Below are 27,613 nucleotides of genomic sequence, written 5' to 3'. Positions count from 1 at the left end.
GTTATCGTCAAAAGAAGTTGCAAGCTTGATAACTTTTGCAATAAAAATTTTATGTGCAGTCATTTTTACGTATATTTTTATGCATTCTAGTGATATAATTAATTGTGTATTAAAAAAAATTAATCTAACCAATCATATCACTGAAATGTCTAAAAAGTACGTAAAAATAACTGTATATAACATTACTCCTTTTATAATATACAAAACTTTTCTGAAATGCCAACTGGAGTTTGAAATATGTGAAGATAAAAATTCAAATTTGGGGACACCAGTTTAAAGAGAAATTGAAGAATGAAGTCACCCCTAGTGGGCCTGTGATTCTGTCCCTGGTGTCTGGTGATTGAGTCATTGCAGTATTCTTCGGGCAATGCTATATAGGCTTAGTTTGGTTATACAGCTTTAGACGAGGAGAAATATTTTTAAATAAAATATTATTTTTTAATATTAATTTTATTTTAAAATTTTATAAAATTAAATTATTTATTATATTTTATATAAAAATTTAAAAAAATTATAATGATTGTATAAAATGAACTGAAATGAAATAGTTTAATTTTGTATAAATTTTTATTATATTTTCAATTGTGTTATTACAAAATATAACTTTCTATTTATAAAAAAATTACAAATTATGTAGAGATAAAGATAAAATAAATATCTTAAATAAAATGAAAATCAATTCTCTTGAATTGATAATTATAAAAATCAAATTAAAATAATAATTAAATTTGATTAATACAACGATTTTGAAAAAGTTAGTTTTAAGTGATTAATACAACGATTTTGAAAAGGTTTCATCCAATTTCGAATTGGATCCGAACATATATTCCTCTGATCTTCTACTTTCAGGGCCAAGGGCCCTTTCCCACGCTGCTTCGCTGGCCAGTGCCAGCACATCGGTCTTTGTGCTTACAAAAATTATCCAATCACAGAACACCACATCACATTATGACGTGGCACCTCGTTTACATTTACAGAAACACCCTCCAGTTTCCTCAACAGGGGACCATTTAACAGACGCACTCGGCACTCTCCCAAGTCTTGCATCCGAGTCTTCCCTTGCTTAGTAATGCCCATGCCCCAGAAGCTTGGGTCTCTACTCACTGATCCACTACCTGCTTCTTGTATTGTCAATGGTGAATCTACTCGAACCTCTGTAGTCGCGAAATATCCGAACCCGGTTCGATTCTTTGGCGTCCCTTCAAAAATGGGAACTCGTTCGAGATCTGCGTTGTGGGTTCTGATCGTCCTGGTTATCCTCTTGGGACTCTGCGGTATAGGTTCGGTTTGTGCAGAAAATCGAAGACCAAAGAACGTGCAGGTAGCCGTTCGGGCCAAATGGTCCGGCACGCCGCTGCTTTTAGAAGCTGGGTACGTTGCCTTTCCCTTTTATTTCATTCTATTCTCCATTTGATTTATGTTATTTAATTTATTTTTAATAAAATTCTGTTCTTTGATGTAACTGGTTGTATATTCTTTATATAATGATATTATCACTTTCTTTTCAAGAGTCTGTGACTCTGTAATAACTTCCATTTCTTTGTTCGTATACAGTGAACTATTTTCTATGGAACGGAAGGACCTTTTTTGGCACTTCATTGAGGTCTGGCTTCATAATGAGGATGCTTTCGATTCTCATACAGCTAAAGGCTGCCTGAAGAAAATATTAGAACATGCACGCTCTCTTTTAAGTGAGCCGTTGGCGTCGTTGTTTGAGCTCTCTCTTATGATGAGATCAGCATCTCCCAGATTGGTGCTTTATCGACAACTAGCGGAGGAGTCTCTTTCTTCTTTTCCTTTGGCTGATGAGGGTATCTCAAACAATGTCAGCGGGGAAACCATAGACACAAATGCAGAACTGCAGATAAAAAAACCCGATCCATTGCTTGTTGGGGTAAATCCAAAGAGTCCTGGTGGAGAATGTTGCTGGGTGGATACTGGTGGGTCACTGTTCTTTGATGTTGCAGAATTGCTATTATGGCTTCGCAATCCTCCTGAAATGTAAGTTCTTCTCTGTCATTTTCTCATGGCCTACTTGTTTTATTTTTCACTTGTCTGATAATTGTCATATTTTGCAGTCTTCCTTATTTTTATTTGCTCATTTTTGGATTCCAGTTCTGGAGATTCATTTCAGCAGCCAGAACTATTTGACTTCGACCACATCCATTTTGATTCAAGTGTTCAAGGCCCGGTTGCTGTCCTTTATGGAGCTCTGGGAACTGATTGCTTTAGGAAGTTTCATGTCTCATTAGTTGAAGCTGCCAAAGAGGTCTATCAATTGAATTAATTAAAAGTTCCAGTTTCTATTTTTATATTAAATTAATTATCTGGTATCGTTGTTGCTTCCGTATAATGACTCGTAAAATGGATATTAGATTACGTGAGCTGGATGAAGGGAAACTTTCACATCAGATTTTGAAGGGGGATATCATATAGGATCCTACCCAAAATTTTCTTTTGCTTGGCCCATAGCTAAAAAAACCAACTTTCTTACTATTACAGGGTTCATTTGAATTATACATAGAAAAGAGATGCAAATAAAATGTATCAACGTTTTTTCATTAGTCTAGAGATGTCTTTGTTTTGTCTTACTGATCTTTTGAAGAAGGTTCTTTATCCTTTGATAACAGTTCCCCATTCATCTAGCATTACATGTTGCTTCTTTACTAAATAAAATTCAGCGTTTGAGAACTCAAAAGTTGCTCCATCCATCCTAACATAAGTGCCTTTCTTTCCTTTATGGGATGTCATCAATATAAGCTTCCACTTTTATACTTGTGAAAACAACCAATATGAGTTTCCACTTTCTAATTGTGGAAAGCACCCAGGAAGATCCAAATATACAGGGAGTATACATCACAATGCCTAACTCGAGAAGGTGAAGAGGACTCATATCTTAGTTTTCCTATGTTACCTTACTTCTTTTTAAAATTCATTAAAGGTTGTGCCTACCTCTTATATATAATATGGGCGTTTTAGGAAGATTACCACACATATATTCTATTGATAGTCATGCCATTTAGAATGAAGACACATGTTTGGATGAAGTAGAATTTTCACTTCCCACTTCACTGCACTCACATTAAATTTTTAGTTGTCTCCTGTGAAGGAAGTTCTCAATAAAACATCCTGATTAATAGTACAACTACTTCTAGCAGTTAATCCAATATTAGTTTTGATAAACCTGGAAAATTGTTCAACTTAAAAAAAGGAATCATTTTATCTTTTTGTCTCTTTGCCAGTTTATTTAATGGTTATAAAAGTAGTTCCATCTTTTAGACTTTTGGATTTCATTACATATTTGAAAGATAATTGCTGATGATTTGTCTCAATTTCTTCTAGGGAAAAGTTAAGTATGTTGTTAGACCTGTATTACCTTCTGGCTGCGAAGCAAAGATTGGCCACTGTGGTGCTGTTGGCACAAGAGATTCATTGAACTTGGGCGGTTATGGTGTAGAACTTGCTTTGAAGAACATGGAATATAAGGCCATGGATGACAGTACAATAAAGAAAGGTTAGAATGATTGATTCATGCTCTAGCCCACTTTATTTTAAGTTAGAGTCATGGTTAGTAATCTGTAAAAAATACTCAACGAAGTTTTGATGCAATATCAAGTTTGGCATCTGCACATATTGTAGCATCTGGTTATGTTTCTTGTTGTTTGATTAGATATTTATATGCACATATATTTTCCTTGATACACCCCCTGTGGATATATCTAATGAAGTCCATTTGTGGCCCCTGGACGATTATCTGGTGATGTTCTGCACAACTTTGTCATTCTATTGATTTTATGAATTTTGGTCATTCTTTTCTTGACTTACCTTTCATGGTATGCTTTGCAATCATTATTTAGCTTATCTTATTTTTACATAGATTAGTCACTTAAGATGTTTTGGACACGTCCAGCAAAGACCGATCAATGTGCCAATGAGAGAGTGATTTAATTCAAGTTGATGGGAAGAAAATAAAAACAACTAAATAGTGTCCTAAATTAACATGAGTGGGAATAATGGAAAAGGAAAGGTTAGATAGTTAGAATGGTGGAAAAGAATACGTGTTTCACACCTCTTAGTTGATAAATATCCATAACCGGTCCTAAATTAATTGGGATTAAGGTTTAGTTTGAGTTTAATACTTGCTATTTTTATAGACATAGTCATCAGGATAAGGCATCAACGCATTGACTTTCCACTGGTTTGTTACCAGAGGAGGTTGCAGTGTCCACAACTTTCTTCGTCACATAATGCCCACAATTTTTTGTTCTGAATTGAAAAAACTAATTAATTAATAAACTGAAGAAAAATCAATAAGATAATAGGAGCATTTTGATTAATAAACAGAAGAGAAATTCACTTGCAATGATATGCGCTTGCTGTTGCACCAATTTAAATTTTGTTCAACAAAGCAACTTATTATATATATATGCAGTAATTTTAATTTTTTTTAAAATAAAGTCAGAATTCCGAGTTTTTCGGGCCCTATTAGACTCTGAACGTCAGCTTTTTACTCCATACTCTTACTCCTACCACAGTGGAGTTGTAGTTTCAGAGTTTTTGCGGCTCATCCTGGATTACTTGATGCACAGTTTTGGCTGGTGGGTCACATATCCCAGGTTTACTCCTCAGGGTGGGGACCAAATGCCCGGGTTATACCTCATTAAAGTAGAAAAAAACTTATCTTGAAAGGAATTTCCCACCGATGAATTAATAATTATACCTACCCGTGGGTAGTCCAAGTGGTAAGAGTGAACTTGTGGGCATGAGTCCATGTCCCAGGTTTGATTCCCCTTGGGATCAAATTGTGATTTAAGTGGGATGCCATGGTGGTGGATTGCTGTGCTAGTCTCCCCGGGGGTTTAGGTTCCATGGGTGAGTCCTAAAGGCTCTGTCGTGGGGTGGTTCCCCTGTTATTTAAAAAAAAAAATATAGATAAAAGAGATTTTATTCATAGTAAATAGGCATAGCCCAAGTACACAGGTAGTATACAAGAGAATAAACCTAAGTACAATCTAAAGCAGAAACAATACTAAGAAAAAGCATTACAAATGATAACCCCAAGGGGTTGGCCCAAGTGGTGAAGGCCTTGGTCTTGGGGTCTCATTCCCTTCAAGGTCCAAGGTTCAACACCTGGTGCAAACAATCCTTTGGGGCCACACCCCCTCGTGAAAAGCCAGCGATTTAAACAGTTCCGTGTAGGGAAACTTCCGAGGGTGCAGTGCACGGGACTGGGGTTTATTTTGCAGGGGTGGGTCCAAAGGGCTCTGCCTTGGAGAGGTTCTCCGACATTAAAAAAAAAAAAAAAAAAAAAAAAGCATTACAAATGTTGATATCCCTCAAAAGGTTATTCACCCAAAAGTTGAAAGTGTTGAAGAAAAAGTCCCTAAATTCCATCCTTGTGCGTTCACGATCTTCAAAACACCTCCCATTTCTCTCAAGCCATAAACACCAGAATAAGCGCACAGGAGAATCATTCTCCACTCCTCTGTACTTCGTCCACTTCCAGCTGCACCTTGCCAGTAAGCCAAAAATTCCACCACATGAAAAGGCATTACCCAATCGATACCTACCTTGACGAATAACTCATTCCACAAAGCCGTTGCCATTTCACAATGAAGAAACAAATGGTTGACAGATAAAAAAAAAAAAAAAAAAATCATTGTACTTGATTAAAATGTTAGGCATCTATGCATGTTTATTATTTATAACTTGTTGAAGAGTTATTGATGATTACATTACCATGTTTGAGCACTTTGATTTTATTGGTTGGAAGTACATGTTAAAAATGTGCGGTTTGAGTTGCAGGTGTCACTTTGGAGGATCCTCGGACTGAAGATCTCAGCCAAGATGTTAGAGGGTTCATATTTTCTAAAATTCTGGTTGGTTATTCTGAGTTTACACTTGTTTCTTTGATAAGAGAGTTTACACTTTTTCCAGATTGTTTCTTATGTGAAGTGTTGAGTATAGAACCCTTAATGTTCATTCTGTATATAATGTGTGTAGGTGGGTGTGATGTAGGAATATGTGCTTGGTAGAGAATCCATTAATAGTTTGCTGCTAATTATGTTAATGCAATGATCTCTTTGGTTTAACTGATCCTGAACTGAAAAAGTGGCCTTTTCTATCAATAGAAAATTATTTTACATATAAAAAGTGGCCTTTTGCTATCATAGTTGTTGGTTTTGTTTCATTAGATTGTTTTTTTTGCTTCCGTCACATGATTTTCAACCTCTCTCTCTCTTCCCCTCCCCAAAAATGGTTTTTATTGTCTTGCCAGCATATGCAATAGGTGCATTTAAATTAAATGATTCAGTATTAGTATTTGATGTATATAACTGTCAAAATAAAATAATTTGTTAGTGGGGTCTAATGGCAGTGCCTACTTCACAAACATAAATTTATGAGTTGTTTTATTGTAATATGTGCGCAGTTTGTCCTTTTCTTTTGAAGGAGGTGGATAAGAATTATGTGATGGAGCAATTAATGTTCCTTAGGCACTTGTGCAAAATCCTTGTTATTTTATGCATACCTATTTGGACCCCGAACTTTTACTGCTCTTTTGGTGGAGCTGAAAGAGTGTATGTTCTTGGAGAAAGTGGAATTGGCTGAATTGTTGAAAGTAAAGCTCATTCTGGCACTTTGCTCATTGATTTAGCTGGTGACAAGGATTTGCACTGTTAGAACCTCTTCTAAGTATTGGATCGTCACTTTTTTTAAAGACTAAGGTGCGGTTTGGATGGTGAGGTGAGATGAGATGAGATAGTTTTAGATGAAAATTGAATAAAATATTGTTAGAATATTATTTTTTAATATTATTATTATTTTGAGATTTGAAAAAATTGAATTATTTATTATATTTTGTGCGAAAATTTGGAAAAATTGTAATGATGAATTATAAAAAGCAAAAGATTTTTACCTATAGATATGTCTTTAGAGAGAGAAAACCCTAAGGCACCCAAACCCGCTGCCACCCTAGACTGGCGAGTAACGCCTCGCCACCGTCATTGACAAGGCCGGCTGGCCCCGGCGACTTCGCTGAGGACCATCTGACATTGGTCATCCCTCTAGTGACTTGAGAAAACCCTACGGGGAGAGAAAACGCCAAGGCACCCAAGCCTGCCGCCACCCTTTACCCACCCTAGACTGGCAATGACACCTCACCATCATCACAGACAAGGCCAACGGGCCCCAACAATTTTGTTGAGGGCCGTTCGGCATCGGTCCTCCCTCTGGCGACCTGGACTTTTGCAAGGTTTTCTCTTTGTCTTTCTCGGAGTGACATTGACCATTGAACTTGTGCCTCCACCACCTCCACAGCCACATACAAGATTGACGGGCTCCAGTGACTCCATAGAGGACCCTTCGACATTGGTCCCGCTCCGGCGATCGGGATTTTGATCTGCATTTTATTTTTGTCGGCACAGATATGGTGTAGTACCTATTCTGATTTGCATTTTATTTTCGTATAAAATTTTTTGGGAGATGATACTATGATTTGGGATATGACAATGACGTTGGGCGATGGGGATTTGTCTTGGATGGAAGGTGAGAGGTGGTTGAAAGTGGAGTAAAAACTTTTGTTTTTAAGAAGAAGGGAGGAAATAGTTTTCTCACATCTAAACGTAGTAAAAGGATGGCTAAGTTCATGCATTTAGGTGGGATGACAACTTTGTGGGTGGCTAAGGGGATAAAGTATTGTTTAAAACTCAACTGCCATGAAGGATTCTTTACGGAGCTAAGGATGGGTAATGGAGTTCTCATCATTCAACATCATATTAATGCAAGGAGTAGCTTTCTGCAACTCTCAGAATTTTGGAATGGAATGAGGAAAGGTTTGTTGGTGATTCCAGAAGGCGCAAATGGTATTGAATGGAAAGGTTTTCTGCAGTCCATTCAAATTGTTACTAGGTCCAAAGCCGCTATTGTGAAGCATGCAAATAGAGGGGAGTTTGTTGATGGAAAGATAGTGGGAAGGCCTTCTTTGGTCAAAGGTGCCTTGTATGCCTCGGTGTTGAGGTCACCGGCGGGTAGTTCGGCCGAGAATATCTCTGCAGCAGAAGGTAAGGGTAAGGAACTTGTAGGAGACAAAGGCTGACAGGTGATATTGGGAGAAGTATAGGGGGTCTTGTGGGTTGTCAAAACTCAATTGACGGGAGTTATGGAGTATGTGAGAGATCTTATGATTAAAGTGGATAAGGGGCTGGACCTAGTCGTAGGTTTGGTTGGCGATCATACGGGTTTGAAGACCTCAAGTGAGTCGGCAAAGGGTGTTTCAACACCGTCACAGATAGGGTCGTTGGACGCCGGCATCACTGTTCACGCCGATGTCACTCAGGACATCGGTAGCTTGTCATTTGACTGCCCTCAGTCACCAGTTGCAAATGAGGTTGGTACGCTTTGCCAGGGTTCTCTTTCAGTTGAAGATGGGGGTCCTTCCAGGGTCTTGAGCACTTCGGAAGAAAAAGAAGAGCCTTTTTCCCCTACTTGTTATATGCCGTTTGAGGGAGCAGTAGGGTTTGACAAAATGGCACAGAAAGGATTGTCAGGGGGTGGATCACCTACGAGCAATGTCCTTGTCGATGCCGGGGAGGAACCTTTAATGGTGACAACAACCATAAAGCTATTCAGGAGGTTCAGGATTTGAATGTAGGATATGGCGGGGAGGAAATTATGGGTTTGTCATTGGTGCCTTATGATGAGGAATGCCTAGGGTCGGGAGTGCAGTTGGGTACTGTGTATGGGGATAATGTTCTTCTCCTGGTTTCTCTTCATTCGATAAATAATATAGTGGGTTCACTATCGGATTGGGTTCTACATAAGGTTAAAGAGATTCAGCATATCGTGGGGCTTTCACATGGAGGATGTGAAGACCAATTTAAAGCACTACTCACTGCAATTAAGGCGAGCCACTCACTTGAAACCAAATCAAATTTTAAGAAAAGCAAAAAAGCAGGGAGTTAAAGGGTGGTAGCTCAAGTCAAGGGAAGACTAAAGGGAGGGCATTATGAAGACATTCTCGTAGAGGGAGTTTAAGGTGGAGTATTAGTCTTACGGGAAATATGGGGTTGGGGTAGGGGAGGTGTGTCCTATTCCAATTCGGCCTTGGTGTATTTTGGGTAGTTTTTCACGGGCTTTTGGGTTATTAGGGGCTCTCTAGTATGGGCTAGGTGTTTTTTTGTGTACGTCCAATGTACTTGGTTACTCCTACTGATATATATAATATTTTTACTTATAAAAAAAAAGCATAAGATTTTCATACCATCTTGTGTACTTGGGCTATGCCTATTATTATTAATACAATCGTTTACTTGTAAAACACAAAAGCATAAGATTTTCAGGATTTCTCTTTCGATGAAAAGATTGAAATGACTGTTCAAAGTGGGAGAGTGAATTGCATGTGAGTCCTTCAGGGGTTGATTGATTTCAAAGTGGGTCAGGTTAGACAATTCAAAGAGGCTTTGCAACTTTTCACGTGTCAAGCCTATCAACACCATCCAATCCAATAGCTTCAAAGGGGCTTGTTGAAATTTATGGGCTCATGGACCCAAATAATAATCTCAGGCCTAACTTAAAGATTTAGAGCCCAGGTTACTTATAAAAAAAAAAAAAGATTTAAAGCCTAGGTCTCACATATTGCATGTTGGAAAAGGAAGTTTGATAGTCAGCAGGGTGAATATTTGTGCAAAATTGTTCTAGTTTACGGATCAAAAACATATTTGTGCAAAATAATTCTGCTTTGTTTAATGGGGTTTAATTGGAGAGAAATAAATAACCATAGTTTTGAAGACTATGAGAAGTCGATGGTGGATGTTAAGGCCTTTTTTTTTTAACACTGCTTACGAATGGGTGGGTGCCATTGTTTGTCTTTCTGCTTTTAGTTTTCAGGATTTTATGTTTTTTTTTTTCTTTTCTTTTTTTCAGGGTTCTCTGAGCTTATTAATAATTTTGCTTTGTGTACTTGGCTAACGTTCTCTTAGCTTAATAACAAAAGTTGCTTGTGTGATGGGGATGCGTTACACGGGTCTGGAGTTTAACCAGGTGAAAGACATGATGTGTATGCATGGTCTCCAAGATTCCTCTTCATAAAAAAATAAAATAAAAGTTGCCTTGTCCAAAAGAAAAAAAATGGAGAAGATATATGATTTATGTTGAAGGTGCCTTAACTATTTGGAATTAGGAATTTGGATTAAGTGAGTAGTTTTTTAGCTTTGATTTTTCACCTTTTGAGCTGGCGAGATTGCAAACTATTTCTGTTGTGCTAAAACCATGAAATACAGTTATAGTTCTAGAATTGTTGTAGGTTAGATAATTTTTGTGCTGAAAAATGTCAACCTGGTCAACTTCAGACTCAAAATGTGATTTGGTGTATACTGGCAGGAACGGAAACCTGAGCTGACAAATGAGATCATGGCTTTCAGGGATTACCTATTGTCATCAACAATATCTGATACTCTTGATGTTTGGGAACTAAAGGGTATCTATAATTTAAGGTTTTTGTTTTATAAATTTTTATAACTCAAACTACAATTACAATATTGCCTTTCTTCCCTATAGATTTGGGACATCAAACTGCCCAGAGAGTAGTTCATGCTTCTGATCCTCTACAGTCAATGCAAGAAATTAGTCAAAATTTTCCAAGCATAGTTTCTTCCTTATCTCGCATGAAGGTACGCTGATCGTTACGGATTTCAAGATTTGATATGTAATATGAAGTAGCTGTGTTGGATGAAATATTTGCTAAAAGGATCTACATGCTATCATTTTTCTGATCAAACCGTGTAAATGTTTGGCAGCTCAATGATTCTGTTAAGGATGAAATAATTGCAAACCAGCGAATGATCCCACCTGGCAAGTCCTTAATGGCTCTCAATGGTGCGCTAGTCAATATCGAAGATATTGACCTGTATCTGTAATGCTTTTGCTCCCCCTGATATCCTTTACTCTTTTCATTATGAGATCATGGCCATTCACAAGTTTTTCTTCTTTATTTAACATACAATGCGTTGTGTGGTCTGCTATTACTAGTTTTAATACTATATGCTTTTTTAGGTTGACAGATGTTTTTTGAATTGAAAGAGATGGGGCTGGCTCATTAATTTCAAAACTTGGTTTATACTTATAAAAAAATTTCAAAACATGGTTTATATGTATGTATGTGTTGCAATGCTATTAGTTTATCTGGTTTAAAGCCATATATTGGGAGCATTGTACTTCTATATAATTTTTGGCAGTTTGTGCTTGTTCTGAAGTCGTGCACACATGACGTGCATGAAACTTTTGAGGCCACACAATATTACAATCTTGTTTTGATTCAAGTGGAAAATGAGAAAACCTAATGTGGGAACTCAGGTTTCTTATTTTGAATTGATTTAGGAGCTAGTTATTATTTTACATCTTGAAAGGCAAATATTTGAAACAAAAAAACCGTTTATATGGTACACGTGAAATCTTTTTTATTTTTTTCCCCGTGTCTATTTATTTTTTGGTGATGAAGTGTCATATTTTTACAGCTTACCCCACACATGGAAAAAGGTGGGGTGCTTTTGTAAAATGGCCAGAACAGAACCTTGCAACTTGTGTATCCCCCTTTAAGCAACTGGAATGTGGCTTCAGTGAGTTGCATATTTTTAGCATCCTGTGGATCCTCCTGGATCATCATGGGAAAGCCATACTTAAATTACTCATGCTTCATGACTGCTGATGATCTTTAGTTTTTATGTTATTAAACTTATGTTTTCAAAAGATTAGACGTGTAGATCTAAATAGTTTTATATCTGGCTGTGAGCTTTCGACTACCAGACATGCTCTGCATAAATGCAGACTGCTATGTTTCATTTGTTAAGCTTCCTAATTGTTCAATGCTTTTATTTCAACACCTTCAGCTTCAATATTCAATCATTTCTGGCTGAGGTTTGGTCTCATTTTTATCTTATCCTTTCTTAGGTTGGTTGACTTGATCCATCAGGATTTACTGTTGGCTGATCAATATTCAAAGTTGAAGGTGAAGGGTGTTTAATTTGTCTTTGGTTTGCTGTAATGACACTGTTGATGAATTAATATTGTGGTGAATTATTTATCTGATCTAAAAGTTATGGTTGGAGAAAAGTTTTCAATTGCATTTTTATCCATGAGAATCCATTCTGTATATAAAAGTTTGAATAAGTGCGAAGTTTGTTTTGGACAAAAACATTCTTAATGATTTCTTATGATCCCCATATATCCAATTTATATTTGATCCCATAAGATAAATCTTTTGTTCTTTTTATCAGTGATTCCATATGATAAAACTCCAATGAATTTTCTGTGAAGTTAGGTTAGCCAATCCAATTGTGTTCTTAGAATTCTACTAGAGTTCTCACTTTGTCTCTAACAACTATCGTTATCGAGTCGATGTCTTTATCCCTTGATTTTTCTTTTGTATAATGCAAATTATGTTGAAAGTGTAGAGGGGCACAACCCAAGTAAATTGGAAGTATATGGGAGAGACACCTAACTAACAATAAGAAAAATAGCCTAACTAGGTGTAATCTCATGTATACTTCCTATGTACTTGGGCTATGCCTATTTCAATATCAATAAAATATCTTCTTACTCATAAAAAAAAAAAAAAACAATAAGAAAAATAGCAAAATTCCATAAAGTCTAATAGGTTGGAGAATCGGGAGTTATCGTGAGTGGTCAACCAAGGATAGAAATTGTTTCGAATTATGGCTTTTAAGTCTGTCACTGTCCTCTCGCAGTTTTCAAACTCTTGGACATAGCGTTCTTGCCAAATTCACCATATTAAGCACAAGGTGACATTCGATAAATATCTGATTACAGTAAAGAGCGTAAGGGTTCCGTCAACATTGTTATATGAAAGGATGCAACTTTTGAGTCACAAATTTTCGTTTCTTCAGTTTGCACTGTAAATCTTTCTTAATACTCTTCAAAACACAAAAATGATTTTGAAAAGTATTTTAACACCTTTTGAGAGTGACAAAGAAAATTCTTTTCAACTTGGTGAATATGTATTTTGATGCTACTGGAGTAAATATATCGTTTTAGATTATGAATAGCTTCTGAATAAGTCAAACTTATATTATTGGCATTATCAATAAACACAGATTCCTCATGCCACTATTCGGAAACTCCTGTCAACTTTGTCGCCTTCAGAATCCAATATGTTCCGCATTGATTTTCGTTCAACTTTTGTTCATTATCTCAATAATTTGGAGGAAGATGCTATGTATAAGCAATGGCGGAGCAATATAAATGAGGTAGTTCAATCCTTCTTTCTCATTTTTGATACTAGGAAAGTGTTCTAAGTTCTTTTTTAATAGGTAAGCAATCATTTTAGTAATAAGGGAAAGGCATCGCCCAGGTACATCGGTCGTTTTATAAGATTAGGCTGTGGATAACATCCTATCTTTTTTTCTCTTTTTTATGCAGATATTGATGCCAGTATTCCCGGGACAATTGCGCTATATTCGTAAGAACCTTTTCCATGCAGTTTTTGTTCTTGATCCGGCTACCATTTGTGGCCTTGAGGTAAGTTTAGTTTCAAATGTTCTCATTTTCTTATTACGCTTTACCTTGCTGGCCAGATTTTTAATGTTTGTTTCTAACTTTTTTATTGTTACTTTGGAATCTTGCAGTCCATTGATATGATTATGTCTCTGTATGAGAATAATTTTCCTATAAGATTTGGGGTTATATTGTACTCTTCAAAGTTTGTCAAGCGGATAGAAATGAACAGTGATGAGATTTCTTCCTCTGCCAAGGAGAATGACAGTCAAAATAAGGAGGATATATCCAGTTTGGTAATTACTTTTTTCAACTTTGTATTGCCTGTTTGCAAAGATTTTAACTCGGAATGAGCTACTGCCCACTTTCATACTGTCTGTGTGCCATCTGCACATAGCATGGTATGTTATATATATCTTCCGGCATTACTCTTATAATTGCTGGTAAATATTGTTGAAAATGTTTTTCGTTTTGCACACCATGAAAGAGTATCGTTATTGACATGTTTTTGTTTTTGGCAGATTATACGTCTCTTCATTTATATCAAGGAGAACCATGGAATTAAAACCTCTTTCCAATTTTTGGGCAATGTATGGGTTCAGCTCTTTACCTATATTTTTTAACATATATTCTTTAATGCAATTGAGATGTAAACTTGATCAATAAAATCTATTACTTATCATAAAAAAAAAAGATATAAACTTGATCATTTCACTCTCAGCTGCTTCTGGGAAACTTTGCTGCTGTTGTTTTTCTCTCTCTGTTCATTACTAATAATCTAATACTAACGTTAGAGAGAACAGTCTACAGTACAAAAAAATAAAAATAATACACCGTACTGAAAAGTAGCTGGGTCTGAATTATTTTGTTAATTTTAGACTTTGGTTCAAATTTTTCATGTGTTTTGCCTAGACTGGTTTTTCTTGCCACCCAAGTGACATAAACTTTGAAGCTTCTAATGTGGCTTAGTTGCACTCGGTGAATTTGTAAAGGACCTTTTCTACTGTTTCAGATGGTCTATAAACTGCTTCCCGCTTGATAGTAGCATGACACTATATGTATAACGGCACCTTTCCATACTGTCTTTACTTGTACTGTACATATTACTTACTTCAATGCTCTGGCAGTATCTTTCTGAAAGCCTTTATTCATATTTAGACGAGAATTATTTTGTACATATGTGGCAGATAAATAAACTACGGATTGAGGCAGATGATTCTGGAGATGATGCACCTGAAATGCACCATGTTGAAGGAGCATTTGTAGAAACAGTCTTGTAAGTTAAAAGAATATTTTGGTTGATTACCATGACTTGTATGCCGATTAGTAATGATGTATTCTCATTTCAGCTTCTTTCCTTGAGCATTCTAAAAATGGGAATTTGTTTTTTGATAATTAGTAAAAAATTTATTGCCAAGAAAAGGCACAGCCCAAGTACATTGGATGTATACAAAGGAAACACCTTTCATTAAGTGACCTAAAAATGGGAATTATTTATATCAAATCTATGTGACCTTACATTAAGTGACATCTTTCTGTTTCTGCAGACCAAAGGCAAAATCTCCACCTCAAGATATACTCCTCAGGCTGGAGAAGGAGAAGACTTTTAAAAATGTGTCAGAGGAGAGCTCCATGTTTGTGTTTAAGCTGGGTCTTGCTAAGCTGCAGTGCCGCCTTTTGATGAATGGACTTGTCTTTGATTCTAATGAGGTATTGCTGAAGTTTCTTCATTTTTCTTTAAAAAAAAAAAAAAATGAATTCAGCATACTTGCATGTGGCATTACCCTTTTGTAATTACTTTGAACAGGAGGCTCTTTTAAATGCCATGAATGATGAGCTTCCCAGAATTCAAGAACAAGTTTACTATGGGCATATAAATTCTCACACTGATGTGCTGAACAAATTCCTATCAGAAAATGGTATTAGTCGCTATAATCCACAGGTATGACATTTGATAAATTGTATGAAATCTTGGGTCCATATTACCTTTTTGGGATATATCTGAAAGATTACTCAAATATTTCATTCTTGTTGATGCAGATCATTGCTAACGGCAAACCAAGATTCATATCCTTGTCTACATCTATTCTTGGAGAAGAATCTGTGCTGAACGATATTAACTACTTGCACTCTCCTGGAAGTAAGCTGTGCTCTAGTTGATATCATTAGCTTCACACTTACAATGTTTCCAAGTCAACCCCAAGTGTTGGCGTAGTGGTCTTGGGGCGAGCCGTATAAACCGGACGTCCTAGGTTTGAAACTCCGCATTCACACTCTTGGGGCACTGGGGTAATTTTCCCTTGAATTACCCAAGGTGCACTTGTGGGAAATTTCTTGCCGAGGGCCTGTGCACTCCTGGGATTAGTCGGGACTTTGTTCCTGGATATCTAATGTGAATAAAAAAAAATGTTGCCAAGCCATTGTCTTCCTGACATGTGCTTTCTTTATGTAGCTATTGATGATTTGAAGCCCGTGACTCATCTTCTTGCTGTTGATGTTTCATCAAAGAAAGGAATGAAGTTTCTACATGAAGGCCTTCGCTACCTGGTTATTGTTTATGACAGTGCTCATTTCTTCACGATTATCTCTGCTATGACTACCACCATCATCGTCACTGACATCATCAACATAATCATTAGTGATGCTTTTTAATTTGTGCATTATGGTGCAGATAGAAGGTTCTAGTCGTGCTCGTATAGGCGTGCTATTTAGTGTCAATTTGGATGCTCGTTTATCTAGTCTCCTCTTTGTGAAGGTGTTTGAAATCACTGCATCATCATTTAGGTACAGAGTTCATAAAATCTTGGTTTTGTGCGAATCAATCTTGTGAACTTTTGTTTTTTGTTTTATTGGTTTTGAATTCAAGTCTCAGTTCAATTTCCTTTTGAAATGTGTATGCCTTCCTTTTATGGGATTTTCAGTCATAAGGAGAATGCATTATACTTTTTGGATAAGCTTTGCTCATTCTACGAGCAAAGGTACTTTGCATCTTCTGGAGCAGATGACAACACTAAAGCATTTTTGGATGAGGTATACGAGCTTGCTGAGGCTAATGGGTTACCATCCAAGGCCTTCAGATCTGCTCTTCCTGAATTTTCTGTCAACCAACTAAGGAAACATGCAAATAAGGTATATATGATTGTTTGTTGCCTTTTGAATTCTAGATGTTTATATTATACTACATTGGTAACAATTTTATCTTTCCGAAGTGTTTAGTTGTTATTATTTGGACCTCCTCCCTCTGTCTTCATCAGAGTCAGTCTCCTATGGGTTGTAACAAATGTCATTCCACCATAGTTCTGTTCTTAAGTACTTATTCCTTTGTTCTTTTTTTACTTGTCTTGAGGATGTTAAACACTTTTGCTCTTGGGAATTTAAATATTTATGATGCAATGTAGGTTTCACAATTTTTGCAAAGACATGAATTTGGTGCTAATGCAGTCATTACTAATGGAAGGGTGAGTCTTATGGATTTTCTTCTTCTTCTTCTTCTTCTTCTTCTTCTTCTTCTTCTTCTTTTTCCCTTGGAAGTTGTTGGTAAATAGTATTGTAATTTCCCATGTACATTATGCAACTGTCATTTTTATAGTTATGGTTTGTTAACTGGATAGGTGATGTTTCCCATTGATGTAAACAACTTTTTGAGCCATGATCTACATCTTCTGGAGTCTGTGGAGCTTAAGCAGAGAATAAAGCACATTGTCGAAATTATTGAAGAAGTGAATTGGCAGGACATAGATCCTGACATTGTAACTAGGTTAGTTGGTTTTCTCCTCTTCTCGATTATATTCTCTCATAGCTTTTCTTTTTTACTCTTTCTTTTCTTCCTTTTCTCTTTCTTTTTTTGTTTTTTTTTTTTGGGGGGGGGGGGGGGGGGGAGGTGAACTTTCTGCAAGTTTTCTCATATCTGCTCCATTTTACATTTATGTAAATTTCTGTACCAATCTCTCTCTCTCTAACTAACTGTTGCCTGGACTCATTCTACCTCCAAGTTTCCTTGAACTCTCATTTTTGTCAATTTCTCCAACAATCAAATCCATTTTTATAGTGGCATGACCCATGGTTTCCCTCCTTTTTGCAAGTACAACACTTCCAACACTGCTTCTGTTGCTAATAATACATGGCTAATATTTTCTCAAGTGATATTGTCCACACCTAGAAAACCACCCTTAAAGGAGCCTGCTTATCCTTACCAATGGAAGAGAGGGCATGTGAGGGTTACCTATCAAAAAATTAAAAAATAAAAGAAGGGCATGTGAAGGGATGCAAGGTAGGATATATGGAAGGTTCTCACTCAAGTAGAGTAGCACAACATGCTACCATACTTAACGTTCACTATCATTTGTAACATTCAACACCTCTAGGAATTGTTGGGTTAGAAAGACCCAATCGGTCAGTCCAGCATCAAATTTGTAAAAATCAAGTCGCAGATGTGACCTTGAATCCCTCGTTGTCCTGCAAATCAGAATTTGCATTGATAGTGTCATGGTTGTTATGTGGTGGTGGGTTTTGGGTGTGGCTGCCTTCTGGGTCAGTGTTTTGGTTTCTATGGGTATTTGGTCATGTTTTGAGAAGGGTTGGTACAGATAGTGGTGAGGCTGCTGACTAGTTGTATGGGGTCTTCGAGTAAGTTCTCTGGTACACCTGAGCCCTCTGATCTCCAAGTTCTCATTATTTAACTGGGAACAGCTTCAGCTAATCGAGAGAACTGGGACCCTCAGCCATAGAGAACTGAACCTGGCTTGCATGCCACTGACCCACAAGACTTTAATCTACAGTAAACTTATTTGCTTTCATTTTTTTTTTTAAAATCTTGTGGCTAATTTATTCTGGATATCAGTTGAGTTCTTCACTTCCGATCTTTTAAGCACATATAAGTTTCCATTGCTGATTTTCTGAATGATATTTTCAGTAAATTCATTAGTGATGTTATCTCGATCGTGTCATCTTCAATGGCTCTGAGGGATCGAAGTTCTGAAAGTGCACGTTTCGAGGTTTTAAATGCACAATATAGGTAAAGGAAACTACTGCTCATTTGAGTTGTCATGTTCTCACTATTTTTCCATTCTCATTACATACAAGAGCAATCATCCTATGTTCTTTTGGCAATGAAATGAGGATAAAGAGAGAAGCACAAGTGTTGTTTTAGTTGAATAAGACTTTTTGTTGGTTATATACTGAAATTCTAATATTTTTTCATCCCTAAAATCTTACCACGTTCTTTATTGTGCACAGTGCCATTGTTTTTAGTAATGAAAAGGCTACAATTCATATTGATGCGGTTATTGATCCTTTGAGTCCATCCGGCCAGAAGCTCTCTTCAGTTCTTCGGGCTCTGCAGAAATACATTCAGCCTAGCATGAGGATTGTGCTAAATCCATTGGTGAGTTAATGTTCTCTGTTTTTTCATACATTGTTAGTTTCATTTTTTATAGATGAGGAAAAGTCAAAAGTAAAGAAGGGCCAAGAGGCAAGTACGTTGATTAATTATCTATTGTTTAGGTATAGTCTTCTTACGTATGTGATATTTGAAACATGTCTGCTGCAACACGTCTGCTGCAAGAAGGGACGAAAGAGAATCTTGAATCTTTTATAAAAAATGGAATGCCCCCATCTTTTACTTGTTATTTTCTCTCCCCTTTTTACCCTATATGTCCTTTTTACTTAGATGTCCCTGTTTCTTCCTGTTAGTCAATATGATGAAGTTCTATCTACTGTTTGAGGGGCTAACTTTTTTTTCTCCTGGCAGAGTTCCCTTGTTGATCTTCCTCTCAAGAATTACTACAGATATGTAGTACCTACCATGGTATATCCAGGATGTTTTATTCTTACCAACTCCTATTTTGTGTAACCATACTTGGTGCTTAGTTCTGTTATGATGTTGTAGGATGATTTCAGCAGCACTGACTATACGATAAATGGCCCTCAAGCATTTTTTGCTAACATGCCATTATCCAAAACCCTCACCATGAATCTTGATGTTCCCGAGCCTTGGCTTGTTGAACCCGTGATTGCTGTGTAAGCTTTATTGCTGATATAACAATTATTTTCTCTGATAATTGCTGTGTGAACTTTATTTCACTTATACAACAAAAGTATATCAGTTGATCTCTTCATTGACATTTTCCCTTTCTTACCTTGTTGTGCATTTTCAGCCATGACCTGGATAATATTTTGCTTGAGAACCTTGGTGACACAAGGACATTGCAAGCGGTGTTTGAACTTGAAGCTTTTGTCCTTACCGGTAAGGTTTTGCTTGTTGAAATAATTGAACTTTGGTGCTTCCCATGACTGGATAATCAGTTGAGGCAATACATTGCCAATCCTGTCATTTGTTTGCGTTAATAAGCCACCTTAACCAGGTCATTGTTCCGAGAAAGATTGCGATCCACCCCGAGGTCTTCAGCTGATTCTTGGAACTAAGAGTACACCCCACTTGGTTGATACTATTGTGATGGCTAATCTGGGTTATTGGCAAATGAAAGTCTCTCCTGGGGTATGGTACTTGCAGCTTGCATCAGGACGAAGCTCCGAGCTTTATGTTTTGAGGGAAGATGGTGATGGAAGTCAGGAAAAGCCATTGTCAAAACATATTACCATCAATGATTTGAGGGGCAAGGTGGTTCGATTGGAAGTACTGAAGAAAAAGGGAAAGGAGAATGAAATATTGTTGGTTTCTGATGATAATGATGGTGCACTAGACAGGAAAGTGAGTGCTTGTTATTTTGGCTGTAAATTGTTGACCAGATGTCATTTTAAGGAATAAGCTTTGCTGGGGAGCCATATAATATTCTGTAGCCTTATAAATGCCTTGTGTTAAAATTTTAATAGGGAAATGGCTGGAACTCCAATTTATTGAAATGGGCTTCTGGCTTTATTGGTGGCAGTGAACTAGCAAAAAAGAGTGAAAGCACTTCAGTGGTGAGAAATTTTTCTTCATCCTCCCTATCCTACCCTCCTTTTGTGTACACTTATGTGCTCTTATTTGAATAGCATTGAAGTCCTCTTGTGGATTTTATGGAATCCCTATGATTCACCTCTACAGTTTTCAGTTTAACCGATCTCATGGTAGCATATGTTGTGTAACAGTTGTCACTTAATCAAGCATCTGATACATGTTCCACTTGTGCTTTCACGTGTTATAATTTGTAATGATTTTCATGACCCTAGCTTTAGTGTTCTTAATCTGGATGAATGTATCTTTTTGTACATGGAATGTGCGTTTTAGTGTTAGTTCTAGTGTGGAAAATGGTCCCTTCATGTCTCATGTGGGTGTATCCGGAGGGAAATTGAGTAACAGAAATTCTGAGAATTGGGAGTGGATGATTGAGGAACTCTGAACTTTATTTCCCAATACTCTCTGGACAGCACCCATAGACTTTAATGGGCTTACTCTACATTATTTTCTTGTATCTATTTCTATTTCTGGCTAGATGACTTTCTTGGACACATCTCGTTGCAAGTGGAATGCACATTATAGCATTCTTAATGAAATGATTGGTACTTATTAAAAGAAGAATGAATCATTTTGCTTATTTGGAAGTTCTATGTTGTAGCCTCACCAATGTAATTCTCGAAATCAATATGATTTATTTTTAAATTGAAAATATAAATCATGCACCCTTATGGGATTGAAATTTTGACCTCACTCTCCACAACTTATTTATTATAAAAGGAGATGCCATTTTGATTCTGTTGAAAGACTGTTGGCAATTTACTATATATAAAAAAAAAGACTGTTGGCAATTTATCTGTTGATTACTTGCTCTTTTATTATTTTATTTAGTGATAAGCTTGACCTTTTTTCCATTTAGGAGCAAGGAAAGGGTGGGCGTCATGGGAAAACAATTAACATTTTTTCTATCGCTTCTGGACACCTGTAAGTGTTTATTTTCCCTTTATCTGTCACTCAAGTTTTATATTCCGCTAAATAATGTCATGCCTGTTGATGTGGTCATTATGGATGGAATTAATACACAAAAATTTGAAGATTTTGAGAAGACAACGTAGGAGCATAATTCATTGGTGCTAGAAACCCATGTATGAATGTTGGCTCAGATTAGGTCTGGCTTCCCTAGATTTTGCTTTCCTCCTTTCTAATTGGGTGCTGCTTTCTATTGTATACACCATATACTTGGATTGTACCCCTTTCTATTTTATACACCATAGTTATGGTATGAAGAACCCCAAGGGGTTGGCCCAAGTGGTGAAGGCCTTGGTCTTGGGGTTTCATTCCCTTCAAGGTCCAAGGTTCAACACCTCATGGGTGCAAACAATCCTTTGAGGCCACACCCCCTGGTAAAAAGCCAGTGATTTAACCAGTTCCGTGTAGGGAAACTTCCGAGGGTGCGGTGCACGGGACCGGGGTTTATTCTGCAGGGGTGGGTCCAAAGGGCCCTGCCTTGGAGAGGTTCCCCGACATAAAAAAAAAAAAAAAAAAAAAAAAAGTTATGGTATGAAGTGTTATGGTATGGAGTGTTTAATAGAAGTGGAATGGATTGGGTGATGCTTGGGAGGGTGGTGGATCTCTTTTTGCTTGCTGGAGAGGTTTAAGGGTAAATTTGCAAATTGCTGATGTTTGGAATATGATCCCTTTATGCCTTGTGTGGTGTATTTGGGTGGAGAGGAATGGTCGATACTTTGAAGATGAGGAATGCTCGGTGGATGAACTTGGATTTTTTTGTTTAATACCTTATTTTGTTGGGCTTCGGCTATTGTGTTTAATGGAACCAGTGACCATGATTATCTTGTCTCCTTTTCTAGTTCCTGACTTGTAACTCGGTTCAGTTTTTGTATGCTTCCTGTATACTTGGCTTTGCCTTGCTACTTGTCTCAATAAATTTTTCTTATTCATAAAAAAAAAAATAATAATAATAATTATGTTTAACACTATTTGGCTTGTTTTGAAATCTCTATTTTGTGGTGTATTTTTTAAATCAATTTTTTTAATTGCTACAAAGAAGTAAGAAACACAGTTTTTTGGAACCTTTGTTCTCATTCTTGTTTCTCACTCTTCTTATTCAACTTCTCGATTTTCGTGCACAACACACACAAGCACGCACGCACTGAGAAATCAGTTTTTGTGTCATAACTGGACGCGACTTCTTTTTTTCACCTTCAACTTCTTCCAACACCATTCCAAATGCCACTATTTAAAATAATGCATTCAGCTAAATTTCATTTAAGAGATTCAGGTTGACCAAATGCATTCTCAGGTGGCACTAGAGTGGCTCAGTATTCTAATCAATATTGGTATGTCCATGTTTGAGGACTCAATATCTCTGCTCACACTTATAGTGAATGCCTTTAGACGTTTTGGGTTGTGATAATTTTCAGACCATGTGCCTAAGTAGGTATATTCACATGTATACCTTCAGTGTACCTGGAATATGCTTATTAATAAAATTTTTTATTACTTAGCTGAAGAAATGACAGCGACCAATTTATCCCACACAAAGCTGCATGTTGGAATTCATCCTTCATTTACTTACCAGAAAGAAAATTATACTTCATTTATATACTAATTTTCATGGTTTGACCAAGTGACTCTCTCTCTCTCTCTCTCTCTCTCTCTCTCTCTCCACACGAACAATGCATTTTCTTTAGGGTAACTTTCTCATCCTATTTTTTGGCAGGTATGAGCGTTTTCTGAAAATAATGATTCTGAGTGTCCTAAAGAACACACGCCGCCCAGTTAAATTCTGGTTCATAAAGAACTATCTCTCTCCTCAGTTTAAGGTTGTGCATGTCTATGATCTATTTTTTCAAAGCTTTGTTTTATTTAATCTTAACAAAAGAAATTGAAAATTTTTCTCAGTATGTAAGCTCTGTCTGGGTCCTTGCTATGTAGGGCGTGATTCCGCATATGGCACAAGAGTATGGTTTTGATTATGAGCTAATCACCTACAAATGGCCCACATGGTTGCATAAGCAGAAAGAGAAGCAGCGAATTATTTGGGCCTATAAAATCTTATTCCTTGATGTTATATTTCCCATTTCGTTGGAAAAGGTGTTTAGCATTTCTTTGGATAATTTTTACTGTTTCTTCTATATCTTGTCTCTTTTCATGCATATGATATGCTTAAATATCTACCATTATCTGCAGGTGATCTTTGTTGATGCGGATCAGATTGTCAGAGCAGACATGGGAGAACTCTATGACATGGATATAAAAGGAAGACCTCTTGCATATACTCCTTTTTGTGACAACAACAAGGATATGGATGGATATCGATTCTGGAGACAAGTAAATTTAAAAAAAAAAAAAAAAATTCAAATCTTATTGTTTTAAATGTTCCGTCATGCACACATAATAGTCTATCTTATTTTTCTCCCTTTATTTTCTGTGGATTAGGGTTTCTGGAAAGATCATTTACGAGGAAGACCATACCATATCAGGTAGGTAACTGCTTATATTCATTGTGGTACTAAATTGATGGATCCTTTGTAAGAAGGAAAACACTATATGTCCCGAATGACTGTCCCGAATCACTTTTTTTTTTTTACTTAGTGATTAAGGAAGTGTTTTTAAATGATGTTGTGATTTTTTTATAATGTTTATAATGATTAAAAAACTGCATAAAAAAATGAAAAAAAAAAACACTGTTTGTGACACTTTGTAGCATCACTCTTGTAAGAATAGTAGTTTGAGCTTGAAATGTAACTTTGTCCAGTGCTTTATACGTTGTTGATCTGAAGAAATTTCGAGAGACTGCAGCTGGAGATAATCTAAGAGTTTTCTATGAAAATCTTAGCAAGGACCCAAACAGTCTATCCAATCTGGATCAGGCAAGTGGTTTAAGCTCAAGTGTTAATGTTTTCTTTTCATCTGAGTTCATTTTATGTGCCTTATTCCTCACCTATTATAAAAATGATAAGGTTGCATTTTGTTTCAATACCTTTGGAGTCTTCAGCTTAAGTCTAACTAACGGCATTTTATTAAGTTCTCAAGTGTAATCAACTACATTTTGTAGCTAGGAATGATTAATATATATTTAAGCAAAATAGAAGAAAGATCGTGAACTTGCAACAAAATAAGCCTTTAGAAATATTAACCAATTATAGAATACAGTCTTTTATGAGGTAAATTTTTATTAAAAACAGAACTGGTACACCAGTATACGGGTAGTATCCAAGAGATTAAGTAGTGAAGATGCTTAGTGGGTTTAAAATGTCTACGTTCTTTATTACACAACTGGGAGTAATTCCACCTTATCCAAACTAATCTTCAGACCACATATTGCTTCAAAGCATAGGAATAGGGAGCTCAATTAGTGAAGATGATTGGGATCAACAAAGTTTTACTTATAAAAAAAAAAAAAAAATAGTGAAGATGATCGGGGTTTGTCTCTCAAAATATGAAAGTTTCATCTGCAAACAAAATATGAGGAATACTAAGCCTATCACCATTTATGAGTCCCATACAAAATCCAGAAACCCCCCTTCATTGTTGTAGAGATCATTGTACTCAAAACCTCCATAACTATAATGAATAGCATGGGGGAATAAGAGGTGTTTGAAGAACCCCATGGAAGTACCATTCACCAAGACTGAAAAGATGCTTCTGAGGAAATAAAATGGGCTATGCAATTATATTATTTCCCCGCAAAGCCACATCTTCTCAACAAATAATTAGGAAGTTCCAATTCTCACGATCAGGCCTTTTCTATGTGGAGTTTAGAGAGCACTCCTAAATCTTCTACTTATGAGTTTGAAATGTGGTTGGTATTATTTATAGTTAGAAAATGATTTGTACGGTCTTAGTGTGTGCAAGTCTGGGACCAACATAAAAATAAAAAATAAAAATTCACTTTTTAACGATGGGTCCCACTATTTTTCAAAGTGAGTGTGGGGGTTTGCATACTTTAAGACTGTATCTAACATTACTTATTATAGTTTTCGAACATGGTGCCCAATTATATGTGCCCTACTATAGACCACTTGTTTTGAGTGGGAAGCAAAAACTGTCCTTAAAAGTAGTGATAACAAATGGGGCGGCTATACAAATTATTAATTGAACTTTGGATGGTATTACATTATTACATATTTAATATTTGGTCAATGAATCCTTTAATTGTATTTTAGGATCTTCCAAACTATGCTCAGCATACAGTACACATTTTTTCGCTACCGCAAGAATGGTTGTGGTGTGAGTCATGGTGTGGTAATGCCACAAAATCCAAAGCAAAAACCATCGATCTATGCAACAATCCCATGACAAAGGAACCCAAGCTTCAGGTAAATGTTTGTTCCTACTGTTTATCTTTTGTTTTCACTTTCCCTTCTAGCCTTTACTACCATTTGTGATTTTTACAGGGTGCTAGAAGAATAGTTTCTGAGTGGCCAGATCTCGACTTTGAGGCAAGACATTTCACTGCAAAAATCTTAGGTGATGAAGTGGATCTCCAAGAGCCATCTTCTAATGAATCACAGAGTGAGCCATCTTCTAACGAATCACAGAGTTCAACAAGGGACAAGTCATCGGAGGAAGACCTAGAATCAAAGTCCGAGTTGTGAGTAACATACACACCATTTCAGTTCAAAGTTCATAGAAGCTTTTGCAGAGATATGAGTATCTGAGGTGAAGATGTCGAGTATGCTAGGATGCTTGAGAGACCTTCATCCTGACGTCCTGATTTTACTTCTTCCTCCCATGACTTCTGCAGCCGAGGAACAAGAACAAAAAGTTATACAGTTTGACCACCCGTTTACTTGACATCGTGATAGTGGTTCTTTTCACCAGTAACTTATATGCTAAAGGAAGATGTGTTCCCTTTGGCTGATTCTTTAGCTTATTTCTTTGGTCACTTTTTAGAAACCAATAGATCAGAAAATGAACTACAAGTCATGAATTTTGTACAAATAGTTTTAATGCCATAATCCATCCTTGAGTTTATTATAAACGAGGTGCTCTAAAAGCCTTGAAAGAAACTTTCTTCAGGTAGTTTTCCTGGAGACATTTAGGCCAAAAGGAAAAAAAAAATGTTTCATTTAGACATAAAAGAGGCATTTATCGTCGTATGTTTCAGGCAAACATGGTTGCTAAGTAGAATTAATTCGAGTGTGTTTCATCTGAATTCAGATGGTTTTGATTCTTCGTGGCCAGTTTTGCATTTCCCATCTTTGTTTTCTCTTCTTTTTCGCCTCCCACAAGTTGGCATGGGAGGAAATTAAGCAGCCAGCATGGCAAATAATCTGGTATTAATGAAGCAATCCAGTGCAATTGGTTGTACAATAAAATTCACACAATCACATTTATCCTTCTCTCATATTGATGATAACCATTTCTTCCTTGTACGAGGAAAATACATATTAGGTAAAGCCATTTTAGATAGTCTTAGCCCTTAGGGTGTGTAAATTATGTGCATTCACTTTCAAAAAGAAGTAGGATCTCTATCTATTATTAAAATAAATTAATTATTCATATAGATTTGAAATTTATCTATTTTTAAAAAAAATGCACAAAGATTAATATCTTATTACTATAAATATCATTTATCTATTACCGACTCTCTTCCAAGATGAGTTCTTCCTTCCTCTCTTAGTAGTCTTCCCTACCAAACTCTTTTGACCTAACCAGCATTCTTTAGGTCAAAAGGGAATTCGTGTACCAATTCGAGTTTTGTTACATACAAGCGAATCCGTATACTAATGCTGTTGTATTCATATTTAAAATTTAAATTTGCATCATTTTTATTAAAGTTTGACTTTCAGACCAATCACATTAGATGAGTGCGAGTATTGATGCAACAAATTGCTTACAACTCGATTTTTTTCATCTCCTTTAAGAAAACAATGCAACCATACCCCCACCAAAATAACTCCATCAGTGACTTTCGCTATCAAGCACCCCCCCCCAAAAAAAAAAAAAAAAAAAAAACCAACCTTTCAACCATGAAAGGAAAACCCAACCTGACATTGACCATCTCATCTTCCAAACTGAAGCTTTAACTTGGGATGACCTTGAGCCAGCATTGGAAGTAGCAGCAACAATCACAAATCACTCTTGTTGGAAAGCTTGTATCGACAAAGCCATTAAACAAATACACTTTCCAAACTGCCATAAAAGCCATATGAAACTTCATCACAGAACTTAGTATAGAGGACT

General features: G+C 36.5%; 1 protein-coding gene across 2 annotated transcripts; it reads left to right on the top strand.

Moving 5' to 3' along the window:
• The first annotated feature begins 1,026 nt into the window (after positions 1–1,026).
• Positions 1,027–26,408, top strand: LOC122312486 (UDP-glucose:glycoprotein glucosyltransferase). Of its 2 annotated transcripts, XM_043127106.1 has the most exons (37): positions 1,027–1,371; positions 1,555–2,001; positions 2,116–2,269; positions 3,343–3,514; positions 5,806–5,879; positions 10,378–10,474; positions 10,555–10,667; positions 10,794–10,909; positions 11,944–12,001; positions 13,107–13,259; positions 13,432–13,530; positions 13,638–13,802; positions 14,028–14,096; positions 14,694–14,782; positions 15,054–15,216; positions 15,314–15,448; positions 15,547–15,646; positions 15,959–16,053; positions 16,178–16,290; positions 16,428–16,635; positions 16,905–16,964; positions 17,118–17,263; positions 18,419–18,520; positions 18,742–18,889; positions 19,256–19,312; positions 19,394–19,524; positions 19,662–19,750; positions 19,869–20,215; positions 20,338–20,427; positions 21,321–21,385; positions 23,142–23,244; positions 23,357–23,515; positions 23,612–23,752; positions 23,861–23,904; positions 24,180–24,294; positions 25,591–25,743; positions 25,822–26,408. In XM_043127106.1, the coding sequence occupies exons 1-37, from the start codon at positions 1,070–1,072 to the stop codon at positions 26,020–26,022; spliced, it is 5,073 nt and encodes a 1,690-aa protein (XP_042983040.1). In that variant the 5' UTR covers positions 1,027–1,069; the 3' UTR covers positions 26,023–26,408. The 2 variants fall into 2 exon arrangements, with proteins under 2 accessions (XP_042983040.1, XP_042983041.1); XM_043127107.1 differs by lacking the exon at positions 1,027–1,371 and having other exon boundaries at positions 1,820–2,001; positions 2,079–2,269.
• The last annotated feature ends 1,205 nt before the right edge of the window (positions 26,409–27,613 follow it).

This window comes from Carya illinoinensis, chromosome 6, assembly GCF_018687715.1.
Source record: "Carya illinoinensis cultivar Pawnee chromosome 6, C.illinoinensisPawnee_v1, whole genome shotgun sequence".
NCBI classification, from domain to species: Eukaryota; Viridiplantae; Streptophyta; class Magnoliopsida; order Fagales; family Juglandaceae; genus Carya; species Carya illinoinensis.
This window is presented reverse-complemented; position numbering and strand designations above follow the sequence as displayed.

Excerpts from the sequence above, each read along its gene's own strand:
- LOC122312486 (XM_043127106.1), top strand. The coding sequence starts at position 1,070 with ATGCCCATGCCCCAGAAGCTTGGGTCTCTACTCACTGATCCACTACCT. Across the intron at positions 13,531-13,637 it reads CTACCATTTGTGGCCTTGAG|TCCATTGATATGATTATGTC; the intron begins GTAAGTTTAGTT and ends GGAATCTTGCAG. Across the intron at positions 23,753-23,860 it reads GATATCGATTCTGGAGACAA|GGTTTCTGGAAAGATCATTT; the intron begins GTAAATTTAAAA and ends TCTGTGGATTAG.